Raw genomic sequence first — 17793 nt, forward strand, 5'->3', positions numbered from 1 at the left:
CAGGGCTCGGTAAGTGCTTTTCGCCTGACCATTAGCAAGAAAAAATTTGGGGTATGTGGGCCCGCCTGAATAATGCAAGCCCAAAACAGAGGGAAAAGACACTACGGACTCTGTTTCCAAATACCGGTATTACAAGAGAACGTTGTGTCGTTTCTTCCCTCTTCTTCTTCATCCTTTAAACCCTAAATGGTCATCAAAAGGGTTTAGCTAGGGGTTCTCTCTCCCAAATCTAAACTCATAAAGCACCCTAAACCGACGCCTTTCTCCTTCGATTAAACTCAACTCAAAACCCTAATTTCTAACTCCAGTCTCAATCTCTCTCCAAAGATGGGTATCTTCGAACCATTCAGAGCCATCGGATACATAACAACCGGCGTGCCGTTTTCCGTCCAAAGATTGGGCACTGAAACCTTTGTCACAGTCAGTGTAGGCAAAGCTTTTCAAGTTTATAATTGTGCAAAGCTCATTTTAGTCATCGTCAGGGCCCTCGGAAACTCCCTCAAACAAAATACGCGCTTTAGCTTGGGCACTATCGTGATCTTCACCTTCGTCCGCCTAGCAAACCCACATCGCCGTCTTCAAAACGCGCCCATCAAGTAAATTAAATTTAAACGAATTGGAACGACACGACTTAATATGTGAAATATAATGAATTTTTTGATTGAATTATTGTTTTGTGTTTTTGGGAATAGGTGACGTTCGTGGAGTAGGCATGTGCAAAGGTGAATTCGTTTGATGAAGTATTTGGGGATTATGTGATAAGTGTTAGGGATGTTTGATGGTAATGCAAGCTTGTTTTATTTGGGGTTTTAAAGGGCTTGACGAGAGTAATGTGCCGGTTGGGCATATTCTGTTTGGGGATAAATTTACGCCAACTTGTATGATGCATCCGGATACTTATTTGAATAAGGTTTTGATTGGGAGTCAGGAGGGGCGGTTTACAGCCTCCTTGGAATGTTAGTACAAAGAAAATGTTGTATGAGTTTAAAGGGTGGGCGGTTTGGTCATCCCTGTAACTAGTTTTGTGTGGTGCGCCTCGCCTGCGTTGGATGTTGTTGCTGCGTTGGGGTGGGGGCCCTGTGTAGATGGGAAGATTCATGTGCATAATATTCGTTATGATGAGGAGGTGGTTACGTTTGTGCATTCTATGCGTGGTGCTGTGACCTCATTGTCTTTCAGTACAGGTAAATTAGTTATATTGCTTTAGGTCTGTGATTTCGGTATAGGAACATCTTCTGTTGTTTATGATAATTTGATTCTAGGTTAAAGCTCATTCCCTTTTCTTGGTTTTTCTTAGATGGACAACCACTTTTAGCGTCAGGAGGTTCATCTGGTGTTATAAGCATATGGAATCTGGAGAAAAGAAAACTACAATCAGTTGTTAGAGAGGCTCATGATAGTTCGATAATTTCATTGCACTTTTTAGCTAATGACCTGTGCTGGATGAGTTCATCAGCAGACAACTCTATTAAAGTAAGAAGCATTTCAGCCTCTGCTTATGTTTTTAGATTTTGTTTTCTTAATAACGAGTGAGTAATTCATGAAGTGATAAATTGATAACAATGTTATAAAATATTTTGTTGTTACATTTAATTACTGTTTCTGTTACTTTTTTTATGTGTGGGGACTGTAGAAGGAGATGCTACAGGGACAATAAGCTCTCTGTCTTGCCATGTGCCAATAAAGCCTTTATCATGTGCATTTTTTTTTGGGTTTTGAGTTTTTTTGGCCCTGGGCAGGTGTTGACTTCATGGGCCTCCAGCTGTTTTGCTTTGTTCAACACTAAATTCTGATGGTCTAGTATCTAGTTTGTTCAGACGTTCAAGGTTTTTGTTAGCATCACACGGGGTAGTGATTGAAACTTGTGAAAGATGATATAAGACTGGAGCTGAACATTGTGCAGCCTAGTTTAAAGCAATTGGGCAATTTACCAGGTCAACGTCCTTCACCGGATCTGATGATGACAAAGTCATCCAAATGGATTTTCAAGAATGAAAGCAGAGATATGTTGTACCTGTTTCTTATAGAATATTCCTAAGGACAAAAGGTCCAAAAGTTTGCCACAAAAACAGATATCTAAAGCCATATTGCATTGGACTCGCTTAAGTATAATATAATGATGATGGTTTCCTTACAGGGTGGGATACATTGAATTTGCTTAACCAGCATAAAGTAAATTTTTTAAAAAATTGTGTTAATTCCAATACTTGCTTTGTTTATCCTATACTTAGATGTATCTGCACTGCTTCTTTCCCTGTTTAGATTTTGGATTTTTGGTAGGCACAACTGAATGGAGATTCTCTGTACCGATTTTTTACGTTTTCGAAGTGGACACAGTGCCCCCACATTGGTGCATAAGGTAAATATGCCTGACAGTGTAACTTTAAGGATTAGGAATTATTTATGACTTGTTCAGATCAATATTTAATTGAATCATATTCGCAAATTTTGCTAGGCAAACAGGTACTTGTATGATTCTCCCGTTCGCTCTCGGACTCCGATATCATTGATTTGCCTGCATTCCCTGTTCTTAGTTTTTCATATTTAGGATGGCAAAGTTCGCTCATTGCTTCTCACCTAATTGAGAACGCTTTCTACCAACCTTGACTGTGGAGTTTGCCAACAGTATACTATATATGAAAGTTCCTGCAATATCTAACTCATGCCATAGCTTGTTTTGAAATTCATGTGAAAATTTCCTTCATTTTTGCATGACATCCTCGTGACCTGAAAAATTATTCATCTACGACAGGTTCTATGCAAATGGGAGACACATTCTATCTGCTGGTCAGGATCGTGCCTTTCGTCTTTTCTCTGTCATACAGGTTTGGCATTTTCCAATATTGAATTGAATTTTTGTCTGCATTTTGGATATTTTATATATAGATGTGAAAGTTCTGTTACTTATTGGAAACTTTTGCTCATAGCTCTCAGATGTTCACTCCTTTTTTCCATTCTAATATGGTTCGAGTAAATTCTGTTGTCTGTGTTAGCACTTTGAACAGAAGAAAGGAGGTTTTATCTGATTACATCGAAGCAATGGAAAAAATATGTAAAATATACATTTTATATAATTATGTAAAATATTTGTTTGGTAGTGATTTCTTTATAGTTTTTGTCAATAAATCACTATTCAAGCAAAAATTGAATTCCATAGAACCTTTTTTCATATTAAAATCCTTACATTTTACATGCCGACTAAGTAAAAGAAATGAAGTGAAAAATGACTACCATCTTCTCCATAAACCTTGCCCCCCACTACACAGCCATTGTGCATATGAATGGGCAAATAATGAGTTGTCGCATACAGGTTATTTCTGTTTGTCTAATATTATTATTGGAATGAGCCACTACACAGCCATTGTGCATATGAATGGGCAAATAATGAGTTGTCGCATACAGGTTATTTCTGTTTGTCTAATATTATTATTGGAATGAGCCACACTCTCCAGGTGTATTGTGTTTGCTTATGTTCTTGAAAATATTATTTAATCATTTATTCAACTTTTACATTTATCAGGACCAACAAAGTAGAGAGCTCTCTCAGCGTCATGTATCCAAACGAGCCAAGAAACTTCGGGTAAAGGTATGATTGGGAGTAATGGTTGGTACTTTTCAATCTAGTTTTGCCCAATGAAATATGTTGTGGTTAAATTTCTGTAAACTTGGTTGCTAGCATATTTTATGAATATTGTTTCATTGGCTCTCTTGGTCTTGGATATATATTTGTAAGGATATTGCATATGGTCTTACACATGAGGAGTTAGGTCGATTAAAATATCTAGCAGCTATAAGTGTTGGGTCTATGCCTGTAAAAGCATTAAATTCCTTAATCTTTTTAAATGCATTTTAATATGACATTCTCACACAGGTCTGTTTAAAATGATTCTTCTGGTTTTTACTTGTTTGCTTGTCGATTATAGATTAGTTTCTCATTTTTTGCCACAATGCTATTTCACTGCATATAAAGAACACTGCTGATCGGCTACTTAAGTTTCTTATTCACTCTATTTTCAGGAAGAAGAACTGAAATTGAAGCCTGTCATTGCCTTCGATTGTGGTATGAACGTGCTCTTAGAGTTCTTTTAATACTTAAATGTAGATGTTTATTGCTCCAGAATTTATGTTCTGGATGACTTGGTTATTTATTTATATTATAGTGGAGATGATTGTGCTAATTCAACTTATCCTTTTTTTTTTTTTTATGAATGGCTTTCCCTTAAATCTCTTTCTTCACTACTTCAGTTTGTATCTTTTCTCTTTATCTATGTTGTGTTAAACGTTTTAAAAAAGTGTTGTTTCATAATTATTACGATCATACTTCACATTTTCATAATAATATCCATTCTTCCAAGTTTCCTAATGTGAAATTTCAATCATAGCTGAAATTCGGGAGCGGGATTGGTGCAATGTGGTAACTTGTCATATGGATACTGCACAAGCATATGTGTGGAGGCTTCAAAATTTTGTCATTGGGGAGCATATCCTGAGACCATGCCCAGAAAATCTAACACCTGTTAAGGTTAGAAATTCAATCTACCAAGTAATTCATTATTTGGCTTTTTTTTTTTTTGTGTGCGAGAGAGATGCATTGGACCTTTTCCTTCCGTTAGAAAATGAGTTGGATGCATCTTCTTGTGATTTCATTGAAATTACCTGGATCAACGGCGTAGTTTCACCTAAACTTTGTAAGATGTAAACCCTGTATGAGGGTAAAGGAAATCATTATGATTTTGATAAATATTTTTTTTTCAACTTCAAAAAACAGAAAAACCTTGTTCATTATTTTTTGTTTTTAAGCAATGGTGGTATTATTTCCATAATTGGAATATGGAAGATTGAGTGCAAGTCTGAAATGTTTTATCATTTAGGAATAGCAGATGGTTTTCGTTGTTGACTGTATTATTGCATCAGGCCTGCACCATTAGTGCATGTGGCAACTTTGCAATCCTAGGAACTGCGGGTGGCTGGATAGAGCGATTCAACCTTCAATCAGGAATTAGCCGAGGAAGTTACATGGATGTGTCAGAGAGAGGAAGTTGTGCCCATGAGAGTGAAGTGGTTGGAGTTGCTTGTGATTCCACAAATACCCAAATGATAAGTGCAGGATATCATGGGGATGTAAAGGTCAGTGTTCCTTATAACCTTCTATTTTATGTTTTTTATTCATTATTTGAAATCATCATATATGTTTATCATCTCCTGTCTATAGTTGTTGCACATCGTGGCTTGTAAATGTTTGCATGTATCACGCAGCCAGTATAAATATTCTGCAACATAGCCTGACTTATAGTACTTGAAAAGATACACATGAACATTTCTTAGGTTCCATCTAAGTTTTGGTAGTTTTTTCATTCCTCAAAGGGTTGGCTGTGCAGGTTTGGGATTTCAAGGGACGTACATTAAAATCCAGATGGGAAGTTGGTTGTTCTCTGGTTAAGATTGTTTATCATCGACTTAACGGTAATAATCTCCCTCCCCTGAAAGATTGCATTTATATATGTCCTTGCACATATTATTTTACAGTTCCTTGGATAATCTTCTAATGAATTTGGCTTGACTTTTTCAGGTCTGTTGGCTACTGTGGCAGATGATTTTGTTATCCGTTTGTTTGATGTTGTGGCAATGAGAATGGTTCGTAAATTTGAAGGTCATACAGACCGTATTACAGATTTATGTTTCAGTGAGGATGGGAAATGGCTTTTGTCATCCAGTATGGATGGGACCCTTAGAATTTGGGATGTCATCTTAGCAAGACAAATAGATGCAGTGCATGTTGATGTTTCTATCACAGCATTGTCTTTGTCACCAAATATGGATGTGCTGGCAACTACCCATGTTGATCAAAATGGGGTCTACTTATGGTACGCTCTTGATTGTATGTCTCACGTTGGTTTTGTGGTTTGATCACATATAGACTCTAGCAACAAGTTCGGATACTAGACTATTTAAGGCTCTCAGGTTTTCTATATGGATTTTGTTCTGAAAGCATGGTGTTGACGAAACTGATTGAAGGATAATTACAATTTGCAAAAACACGATGATGCCCTTTTGTATTTAAATAAATAGCAATAGAATATTTATGTGAGATCTCTAAAGTGTTCAGCTGCAATGTAGTTTACCTTTGCAAACCTTTCATTGAGGCTAATAGTTGCTAACATTTCAGGGTTAATCAGTCAATGTTCTCTGGAGCTTCAAACATTGATTCTTATGCAAGTGGGAAAGAAGTTGTGAACGTAAAGTTACCATCTCTATCTTCAGCTGAAGGTTCAAATGTTGAGAATGAGGACGCTGACAAGCCTATTGTGAACCAGTCAGTCTCAAATGAAGTTTCAACTTTTCCGGCTTTCAGTCAGCAAATTCCAGATCTTGTTACTCTCTCACTGTTGCCTAAAAGCCAATGGCAGAGTTTGATCAACTTAGACATTATAAAGGTTTCTCCGCCCCCTGCCCAATTTTATTTTCATCTAATCTTCTCTGCACATCTGGTTTGCAACTTAATAATCTTTTTTGTTTTCTTTTAATTTGATTTCTCCCTCTTAATCAATGAACCACAGGTGCGCAATAAACCAATTGAGCCTCCCAAGAAACCTGAGAAGGCTCCCTTCTTCTTGCCTTCAGTTCCATCTCTTTCTGGAGAAATATTATTTAAACCCAGTGAGCCTGTGGATGGGGAGGATTCCAAACCTGACAAAGCAGAGAGTGATAAGAGAAAACTAGGCATTCCAGCAAATCAATTTTTGGAGCTTCTTCAGTCTTCATCTGAAATGAAAAATTGTGAGCATTGTAGTCCTTGCACAATTTCACTATACTATCATTTGTTCTTATTGACGTGCCAGCTGAAAGCTCTTTGATGATTAAAGCATACTGGATAGCCTGCTAATGTTTTAATTGTGTACTTTTGTTGTAGTTTCAGCGTTCACTGAATATATCAAAGGTTTATCTCCTTCAAATTTGGATATGGAACTTAGAATGTTTCAGATAATAGATGAGGATGAGGACAAGGAAGAACTTGTAAAGAGACCTGAGTTTATTTCAATTGAGCTGCTTCTTGACTATTTCATTCACGAAATATCCTGCAGAAACAATTTTGAGTTTGTACAGGCCGTCACAAGATTATTTTTGAAGGTATGGATTCATCATTGTTCATTTCTCTACACATGTCATGGGCAGTATTCTAAGCTCTTTCTTTTATTTTGGGTAGAGATTATAACTTTGTTACTCACAGAGCATGAATCTGGAACTTTTAAATTGGCTTGTTCTACTTGTCTCATACTAAAACTGAAGAAAGAAAATAGACAAGACGGAAAATATGTGTATCTTGAGATCTCTCAAACTTTTGATGGTAATTCTCTGAGAAGAGTACTTTTTTTCTAACAACTTGCATATTCTGGTCAGATACATGGTGAAACAATTAGGTGCAATTCAAAATTACAGGACAAGGCAAGGAAGCTCTTGGACACTCAGAGTGCAGTTTGGCAGAGAGTAGATAAATTGTTCCAAAATGCTAGATGCATGGTCACTTTCCTCAGTAATTCACAGTTTTAACTGTGCTACCTACATCAGTATCAGCCATTGTTATCTAAAGATTTGCACAATTTTGTAGTCAAAAGTTAATTTGTAGCAAGTTGCAGTGCTGTTTTTAACTGAAAATCTGCTGTCCTGGCACAACCTAAAAGCTATCAAGCTCCATTAATTTCTTTCCCTTGAAATGTTGTAGTGGTGGATGGGACAGTGTCATTGTTTTTTGAACTTTAAAGCGGCAGAATATTGCAAACGAAGGAGCTCTGTATATCTTTAATGGTTTTCGATTCTATTTCCTTCCACTCAGTGAGTTGTACCTGTTTTTGAACACTATTTAGTTGAGGTAATCTGGAATTCCTCCAATAATTTATTAAACTGTAGTGTCCTATATGTGGTGGCAGACTCTAAAAGATTTCACGAGTAATTTATAACTTAGCCCTTGTTTAACAAAACTAATTAATTAATCCTCATTGATTTAGAGTATAAATATCAGCTCTCTATATTTTTAAATTTGTGTATACTTTAATGTTTTTGTCAATTTCATATTCCTTTTCTATTTTGTTTTTTTTTCTTGCTTAAACAATAGAATAAAGGAAAGAAAATTAGGTAAAATGAGGAAATTTGATGGAACTCTGAGATATAATGGTGCGGATCTTGCAGCTCTTTGTTGTGAATCTGCCCTACGATGCACATTAGGGAAAAGATGGACATTGTTGATTTGGAATATGACACCATTGATGCTAAGATTCGTAATTCCATGGATGTTACGAATGAGCACTTCAATATTGCTCTAGGAAACAGCAATCCTTCTTCTCTACGTGAGACCAATGTGGAAGCTGTTCCCAATGTTAGATGGATATTGGTGGCCTTCAGGATGGAGCTTCAAGAGACTGTTCAATATCCAGTGGAGCATCCTGAGAAGTTTGGCATGTCACCTTCTGAAGGGATTCTTTTCTACGGGCCTCGTTGTTGTGGCAAAACATTGCTGGCTAAGGCTAATGCCAATGAATGTCAAGCTAATTCCATCAGCAAAAAAGGTCCTGAGCTTGTAACCATGTGGTTTGGAGAAAGTAAAGCCAAAGTCACAGATTTTCGAGAAGGCATGCCATTCTGCACCTTGTGTCCTTTTTTTCGATGAACCTGACTCCATTGCTATTCAAAGAGGAAACAGTGTAGGAGATGCCGGTGGTGCAGCTGATATATAGAGTTTTGAATAAACTCCTAAAAGAAGCCTTGATTGATCTCTTTCCCCCCAATCTAGCACTGGTTTTGGCACTGATGGAACATGGCCTATCTCTCATGTTATAGGCATGATGACAATTATTCGTCTAATTTCCTGCTGACATTATTATCAAAATCTTACAAGGTTACATTATGAACCTTAATTTTACTGAAACCAGGCATATTACGGCCATCACCTCCCTCTCTGTCACAAAATGGCATGCATCCACCAACAATGTTCGAGTAGAGATTCTTGTGGGTCATTAAGGTAAAGTTATCACAAAATGGCACTCATTATTGCTTGTTTTACAGGAGCATTTACACACAACAGTTTTTACTGCAGCAACACGCGATTGCGATACTCTCCGAGAGCCCAAATAGGGAAGATGTTTCTGTAGGCAGAGTAGCTAATCATACAGTTCTTGTTGAAGACTCCCATGATTTCCTACAAGACATGGAGTCATCATATGTTAGTTCCATTAATGACGATGATACAATGGGGCACTAAAACCAGAAGATTTACTTGCTGTGGGAACTCTCCAGTTTCCATTGCTGAATTAATCAACAGCTTAGCTGCACGATGCAACGGGCTCGGATCTCTTTCGGCCTGGTACAGCACAAGGTAAGAACAATTAATGTTAACATTAAACTTCACCATGATTTTCCTTCTATACGGTTGTTTTCTGATTAAAGAGACGATCTCAAACCATGTTCTTCACCTGTCCAGCTTCAATAAGAGCCAGCATCGCCCATCCAGTGTTTACAAGATGTGATTTACCACCACCTAAATTTGTGTACACCTATGTATTCACACATAAAAGGGAAGTTATGACAGAAAATAAGTTAAGAAACCATTAGATCTTCATTGTTTAGTGCCGAGGGATCGATGGATGACAGCTTAAGACCTTAATTTTAATTGTGCTGTATTTTACTTAGAATCAAGTTCAGTTCTTAACAAGAGAGAACATAAAATAAAAATAGAGTGCTTGCACAATGGAAGAATTTTGAGGACAAAATGTTAAAAGGAGTTACCATATCCTGACTTGAAAGATAGCTCTCACCCCAACCACCTGAAACAAGCTGTTTCGATAGCAAGAACTCGCAGGCTATCTGAATACTGTTGCTGTTTTGATAGGTCCTTCCACCAGCTACAAGCCCCTTTATTCCAAACCATGTTCCATACGTGAAGCAGACTCCCCAAGATCCATACCTATGTGAAGCAGACTACTTTAGAATCATTGTCTGGACCCCTTTTTTCTATTTTGTTTTACAGAGTTTCAAAGTTTTTACAGCTTCTTGTGGTTCCAGGCCTCAGCCTGAAAACAAGTTATTTATGCAGAAGGAACTTTCGGCAGAAAACATACCATGAACCATCAGGTTGTTGTGCGCGCTCAATGAAGTCAATTGCCTTCACCATACATGCTTCTATTTCTTCCTTTCGATGTCCTGGGTAAGATTTCTTGAAGGATTCCAGGCCTTGAATTACTGCTGAAGTGCATTCCACATACCTAAACATATATATATATAGCCGAGAGCCAAAGTAAGGTCACCAAGACATTCATAGTCGTGCCCTACTAGCTGTAACAGAGAGAATATTCCAAGTAAGAACAACGAGAATCTATTATCTTACTGATAGTCAATCATGATGTTTCCAAATGTTTCAGCTGGATTGAGCATCTGCAATTTAAGAAAAGTGCGCTAAAACTTTTATAGAATATTCACAATTCAGCCATTGTAAACGAAATGGAAGAGAAATATCAATGCTTTACCTCTAACCATGCGTATGATCTTGTCAGCTCGTATGATGCAAAACCTCCATTTTTATTCTGAAATGTCAATGTACATTGATAAGGTTTGTAATTTGCAGATTTAATTGCTTAATAAAATAAGAGTACTCTTCAGCAAATATCCCTGTCAAAAAAATCAAACACTCATCTTTTATATAGCGTGTTTGGTGATAAAGTGCCGATGTTTTTGTAAAAATGCGTTTAGATTTAGAAAGACATCAGTCCAAGAACACTTTGAAATTAAGTTTCAAACGCAATAACAAACAGATATCCAAGATTTCCCGGCCTCTCTATATGTGAGGTGAGATCTCATTTATGTTAGTAAGAATCCCAGCAACCTAAGATAATTGTGCGTGAATGGGTGGTTCATGCTTGGATATATAAATGTATATATCAATCTTATATATATTAAGCCTAAAAGTGATACCTGCAGAGATAAAATCACGTTAACAGCATCATAGAACCGATCTGCTGGCATCGCTTCTCCCACCATATCTGATGGCAACCGAGATAATAAGATTCCTGCCTGCAAACCATTTTGTTCATAAATTCAAGCCGGGATACGAAGAACATATAATTTAATTTCAAAAGATTAATAATACTCTTGAAATTAATTTTTGATGATTTCTAATTTGAGTTCTTAGGTCCTATTTCTTTGTCTTGAGTTGTTTTAGGATTTTAACAGGAAATGTAATCTTGCTTTATGGATCAACTCAAAATATTACTTGCCTTTAAGCCCTCTGCAGTACAATCGGATACTGGCCAACCGTTGTCGGGGGTGGAGAACGGCCATGCTCCCTTAGAAATGTGCCGATACCAATCGTTAAAATCATCAGAGCTGTTTGTCCTCACCTTCACACCAAAATGGATTTAAATTAAAGAAATCCAATGTTACAGGATAATTAAGCCGCAGCAGCGATTTGCTTGGTTAATTGACACAAGAATCTTGGATTAGTGGTACCTGTGTGTTTTTTATGAAATTGTGTGCTTTCTTAAGCATTGGAGCAAATTCATCAGCAAAATTGGTAGCAAGGATTGCTTGAACAGAAAATGAAACATCCCAAAATTGAGAACCATTATAGCCCTGTTAACAAGATTTGACATCCAAGTTAGTATCTCATATATATTCTCAAGAATGACAAGGTTTCATGAATACAGTGAAGCAGAGAACATTATGTTAATCTAATAGTTTTCACTGGGAAAAACTGGGAAAATTCAAAACATCATGTTCTATAGAAACAAGATCATTAGAGCAAGGATTAACAACACATACTGTTTAACACATTCTACATATTAACCTGAAAAAATATATTTATATATTCAAATTAACGTTCATATTAAGGTACCTGCATTTTCATGCCATCCTCTGCTACCCACAAATAATCTTTAATTCTGGCAAGGTGGCACTTGTATGCTTCTGAATTTGGATCCTCCACCCAACAGCAAAGCATGTTTAATACCTGCTCTCCATTGACAACAAGTTGTGCGAACAGTCTCAAACTTTTAAAATATCAAACATTAGCATCAAAAGTCATGTTTCTTCTTTCTTTTTTCTATCAGTAATGCTAAATTGAGATTACACAAGAAATGCATTAGCTTTCATGTCAGTACTGCTTACTCATGAATCCATCTGTATCCGCACCTTCCTGCGGGTCTAAAATGGCTTATAACACGACGAGAATGATGAGAAATTACTTGTTCTTTCTATCAAAAACAAGAAGCACCATTAGCATACCTTGTTTACGGGTCCAAGGCAAACATATTGAGTGGTTTCATCCTCATAATGGACACGTTGCATTACAGAGTCTAGAGCCCTTTGTCTAAGCTTAGAGAATGGCCATCTTGTAAGGAGAGGCTCCACAGCGTTGTGAATGCAAGCCCATACAATGTCTTGCAATAGGGGATGAGGGTAGAACAAGTCTTCCTGAGAGACAATGCTGTGATGTTAGCAACTATTAAAAATAAAAAACAGTGCAAAATCGATTTTTTTGATGCTTCAAAGATTATACCTTGGCACAGAGATTCGTGGTCTGCTCCCAGTCAATCTGGTGATAGGGAATAGTATAAATCTCTCTTCTAATCGATAGAACAAGCGAGGTAGTCGAGCACACGAACTTCTTTCCATATAAATATGACATGGGGAGATATACCATCCGAGAGTGACACCATAACCTTCCTGCAATTTCATTTCTATCATCTTAATAATAATATGCAAGTACATTTCATGCATAAATAGGTTTTTCTCAGTTATTAAATTCAAGCAGTGCATGACGAAGCAGCTCAAGACCCAAGTCAGGGGTTGGGTAAGTAACGTGAGTTAACCTAATCATTTAAAATAAAAAGAAATAAGAAGTTAGATTGGGTTTTTTAGTGTTGAGGTCCCTGCTGTTTGATGATTCAGTCACATTGAACCTTGTGGTTTTGCAAAGAGCAATCGGGTCCTTGATATTTTAGATTTGTTTCGTCACTTCCTCTAATTCTGTTAAAGTCTAAATTAATAGCTGAAAAGGGATGCAGGGGAAATGCTGATTGGTTAATTTATGATCAAAGTTTGATAATAGTTTTTTTACACAAAGCATAAAAAGGCCGGAACCTGGGTGTGCCGGAAAGAGGTAAGGAAGAAGCCATAACTCCGGCAGCAATGGATTGTTCCCACTCCATTCATATACTCCAAGCACCTGCAGATTTTATTTATTGAGGCATGTTGACACTCAGACAAAGTGATAAATATTGGTGATCAAAGAGAAGAACTGCATGGAATTCTTACTGAAAGCCACATCTTTCCCCATGATGGAATGTGAGTAGCTCCGCCATGGTCAAGAACCCATTTCCTAGCTCTCTCCATGCTACCATCCCCGCCGTCCATTTCCTCCCCGAGCAATCTGAGGGTGACATACGAGAGAACCGTGCAAAACATTGTGCTCGAACCTTCTATATGCAATCCCCACCCTCCATCTACATTCTGTCCTCAATTATCAATGAAGATCAAATACAACTACTATATATTAAGCATTTTCACTCTTCTAGTTTTTGTGATTTGTGAGAGAATATTAATGAGAAATCACGCATGTAACATTAACACAAAAGAAGCAGACAAAGATGAAATGGTTTGGCAGACAATCACAAAAACTACATCAAGACTTCAATATTTTTTTATCATGATTTAAGAGCTCCTTGAATAATAAGTTTTGAATAAATGATAATTGAGAAAAAGGTAAGAAATTAGAATTAATACTATTTTTTACTCATATGTACGTATAAAATAGAATTTTATTTTTTTATATGTGTGATCTTGTGGCATTTTGTTTTTATTTTCTTACAATTAAAGAAGATATTTCGAACTAGAATTTTATTGAGAGAAAATATATTACACTAATATTATTTGATCTATACTTAATATGTATTGATATTTCAAAATTCATAAAAATACAAAACATACTTAATTTCAAGAAACCATACCAGACATGTCTATTTTTTAACTAGAAAAAATACACTAATATTAATATGTATTTGTTCGTAGTTCTACGTAACAATATTTTCATTTAATTTTTTATAATTGATACGGTACGCATGTTCAGATCAGATCAATTCACATGCTTAATAAATAATAGATTCGTCCTTCTAAATCCAATAAATTAAAAAAAAGGTCATTTTGCTTTTGGAAATAAAAAAAGTTTAAGAATCAAATCAAGTTCATTAATTGTTTATTAAATATCAATTATTGTATAATAATATTCATTGTTTTATTATATATAAATAATAATAATAATAATAATAATAATAATAATAAGAAGAAGAAGAAGAAGAAGAAGAAGAAGAAGAAATAGATACCTGATGGTTATAGAGATAACGACACATCTCTTGTCGATCCTGATTATGCAGAATTGTATTCAAGGCACTCGTCACATATAAACAAATCACCTGCAGACATACATATATACATACATAAACACATGACATGATCGATAGATTGATTGATTGTTACCCGCATGCATGTGAACATAAACCAACAGCTAAAAAAATCAGCACTGTGATGCTGGCTAATTGCTTCTAGGAACCCTAATTTCCAATAATTTAATAATTTCTATGGCTATCAATATTACACATGGTGCTAAAAGAATATTGATATTATGTTCCTAGTGGCTTTCGGGACCGTTAAATTTTAATAGAATTGAAAATATATATAATAATTTGGATGGCCATCAACACTATATATATATATGGATGTTGAAACATCACCGTTATAGCAAGTTTGAATAAATTACTAGTTAATTATTAATTAGGTCTTTGTCATTAATATTTTTCTTTAAAAGTTAAAGTTGTTATGAATTCATGATTTATTCTACGAATGGTATAATAACATTGATTTTGTTCTAATTAATTAAAAAGGTGTCGTTGTTTAAGTTTACTCAATGACTTCAAAATATTAATTAATTAAAAAGGTGTCCCTAAAAAATGTTTCAAGTTGACTTAGTGATTTTTTTGTTTGTGTTGTAATATGCTTTTCGCTTGAAAAGTATCAAATTAATAATTTTTTTTTGTTTTTTAAAAAGTTTGGAAGTGATGATGTTAAATATTAAAAAAATTATAAAAACTTTATTTTAATATATTTTTTATTAAAAAATACTTTTAAAAAGCACATTATATTTTAATATCAAACACATATTTAATATATTTACACTGCAATCTCAGATAAGATTGATAAAAAAAGATGGTTTATATATATATATATATATATAAAAGGTAATATGAATTAAGCATAGCAAATATTGAAAAAAATACTAATTAATTTTTTTTTTTAAAAAAAAAACAAAAGAGACAAATTTATAATTTTGTTTGTTAAACTAAATAGAATTTAAAAATTTTAAATCCAAAAGAGATCGCCCATGCAATAATATTTGGAAAGGGCTGGGGAGAGGAAAAAGTTTAATGTAACAACCGAGGAAATGAAGACAAGAACAGTGCAAGCTTTGTTTTATTCATAATAATTATTAGATGTTCACGGGTCGTCTCTCTTGCAAGACAAAGCCGGAACAAAAGCATAACATCATATCAACCATAAAAGTTTTTTTTTTATTATTAATATAAATTTTTAAACTAGTTTATATTTATATATATTTTAATTAATTTTATCAACTTTAAAATTAATAATCATATAAGTTTTTAATAATATTAAAATTTATAAAATTTAAATCAATAATTTTTTTAAGAATAAATTTAAAAATCTATTCGAATTAAATTATAACCATGAAGATTAAGCATAAAACCTTTTGTGTTAATAGGATGGAGACACATTCACATATTAATTAATATTAAAATAGAAATATTAAAATAGGAAATTATCTATGCTGGGTATTAATTAATTCTCTATCAGCAGGGCGATTACAATGGAGTTAAAGTAAATAAAGTGATTTACTTTGGAGCATGCTAGCTGGTGTAATGATATCCTAATCATTAAACACATTGATTTTAAGACTAAAAAATTAAACGCTCCAACTACCCACTAACTTAATGCATTGATATCCTGATCATTGATTTCAAAACTAACTATTTCAATTCACCTAATATGATAAATATCTTCTCTGTTTTTTCATTAGCTGAGCTAGCTAGGAAGAAAGATTAGTTAATTTTTACAGAGATGAGTGGATGATGAAGAAGAACCTACCAAGCCTGGTAGAAGAAACATAGGGCCACCATAATCACCGGGCCAGAATCCATCCTCCGCCTGTAGAGTTGAATAGAATCTCAAGCTTCTTCTCAATGTGGTATCCACCACTTCCTTTGTCATTTCTTCTTCACTTCTTACTTTCGCCACAGGCAGCTTCATCTCACATGGATTTTCCCTCGCAAACTTTTACATTATTTTGAACATGAGACAAGCTTGTGTAGCATTGAAAAAGAAGCTGAAAACAAGGTAATTGAGCATCCAGTGGATACAGAATCTAATCGTATTTAATTAATTAGTTGAATATATGTCACCTGAAATCTCATTAGAAGATCAGAACTGTGTTTCGTTAGGAAACGGTTTTTCGTAAACTCGTTTCGATAATTTTCAACTTGAGCTCGCTCTTCTGGAGTTCCGAGATGAGGATCAAACTCCCAAAATTGTCTACCAACATGATTATTCACACTTTTAAGCCATGGATCATTGCCTTCCGAAAGCTTGAGTTTCCACATTCTTCTTCTAGCTCGAAACCCCTCCAAACAACCTGCATGTATGTATCGATACGAACCTTTAATAGATATTTTTATTCCAGCTCTCTCTCTCAAACTGTGAGAGAATAAAAGAAAACAGATAAATGAGGTTTTTCAAGAAAAGAAAACGAAGTTGAATGATTCAATCGTGGCCATGAATACATGGCCGGAGTGCATATGTGCGAATTGTGATGATGATACTGTGCAAATAACTGTACCTGTGCTCTGTGTTCTGAGTGAAGTAAAACGATCGAGAGAACAGGATTGTAGCTGTAGCCGGCAGGAGAAACTTAAGAAATCGCAAGAGCTGTTCTTTGGAATGTACCGAAGGAAGCAGGTTCATCAAGTTCTTAAAAAAAGGTAAAGAAAGCAGCACATTACGAAAATGTCCATGCAATTATTCAGAACCATTTATTGCTGTCATTTTCACACACACACGATATATATAGAGAGTTTAGAATAAACTCCTAACAGAAGCCATGATTGATCTCTTTCCCCCCAATCTAGCACTGGTTTTGGCACTGATGGAGAACATGGCCTCTCTCTCATGTTATAGGCATGCTGACAATTATCCCTCTAATTTCCTGCTGGCATATTAAGGCCATCACCTCCCTCTGTGTCACAAAATGGCATGCATCCACATCCACCAACAATACTCGACAACTGTGGAACCACTGTAATAGCATTGGAATTAATAGAGATTTCTGTCACCTTCAGATCAATGCCATTCACTAAAAGTAAAGTAGTAGAGTTGTAATGGCATTTTGAACCTTTCTTCTAGGTAACATCTACTTCGAACTGCACTTTGTAAGATTCTCTTACTCCTACTTGGAAGGTTCCCTGCTGAAACATTTTGATGCTTGATTGCTATCGTGACTTGAAAATCACCATCAGCCGTTTGGTTCAATATTGGTGGCAACCTCATATGCTCTAACATGCTTGCATGAACTGAGTTCATGTTCATCTTTTGAATCTAAATTAAGGAATTGTTTAACATGCAATTGATGCTGCAAGATCGAAAATGTATTAAGAAAAAAAAAATCACTGTCTTATCTAATCTAAATTA

The 17793-nt window shown here is 35.3% G+C and overlaps 1 protein-coding gene and 1 pseudogene across 2 annotated transcripts; one reads left to right on the forward strand and one right to left on the reverse strand.

Moving 5' to 3' along the window:
* The first annotated feature begins 327 nt into the window (after positions 1-327).
* On the forward strand, positions 328-7830 carry LOC118053413 (U3 small nucleolar RNA-associated protein 21 homolog; annotated as a pseudogene).
* A 1061-nt stretch (positions 7831-8891) lies between these two features.
* Positions 8892-17370, reverse strand: LOC118053411 (cycloartenol synthase 2-like). Of its 2 annotated transcripts, XM_073409984.1 has the most exons (19): positions 16946-17370; positions 16512-16741; positions 16198-16383; positions 14364-14453; positions 13300-13494; positions 13126-13210; positions 12542-12708; positions 12268-12456; positions 11879-11992; positions 11494-11616; positions 11258-11384; positions 10960-11054; positions 10515-10571; positions 10376-10422; positions 10110-10253; positions 9778-9955; positions 9465-9545; positions 9269-9352; positions 8892-9190 (listed from the first exon to the last, which is right to left on the reverse strand). In XM_073409984.1, the coding sequence occupies exons 2-19, from the start codon at positions 16707-16709 to the stop codon at positions 9080-9082; spliced, it is 2271 nt and encodes a 756-aa protein (XP_073266085.1). In that variant the 5' UTR covers positions 16710-16741; positions 16946-17370; the 3' UTR covers positions 8892-9079. The 2 variants fall into 2 exon arrangements, with proteins under 2 accessions (XP_073266085.1, XP_073266086.1); XM_073409985.1 differs by lacking the exon at positions 16946-17370 and having other exon boundaries at positions 16198-16435; positions 16512-16648.
* Positions 17371-17793: the final 423 nt, after the last annotated feature.

This window comes from Populus alba, chromosome 6 (genome assembly GCF_005239225.2).
Source record: "Populus alba chromosome 6, ASM523922v2, whole genome shotgun sequence".
In the NCBI taxonomy this organism is placed as follows: domain Eukaryota; kingdom Viridiplantae; phylum Streptophyta; class Magnoliopsida; order Malpighiales; family Salicaceae; genus Populus; species Populus alba.

Bases quoted from the DNA above. Each gene is read 5' to 3' on its own strand.
- LOC118053411 (XM_073409984.1), bottom strand. From the start codon at position 16,709: ATGTGGAAACTCAAGCTTTCGGAAGGCAATGATCCATGGCTTAAAAGT. The intron at 16,384-16,511 runs GTGACATATATT...ATAATGTAAAAG, and splicing joins ATCTTCTAATGAGATTTCAG to TTTGCGAGGGAAAATCCATG. The intron at 11,993-12,267 runs GTATGCTAATGG...AATGGAGAGCAG, and splicing joins GCCTTGGACCCGTAAACAAG to GTATTAAACATGCTTTGCTG.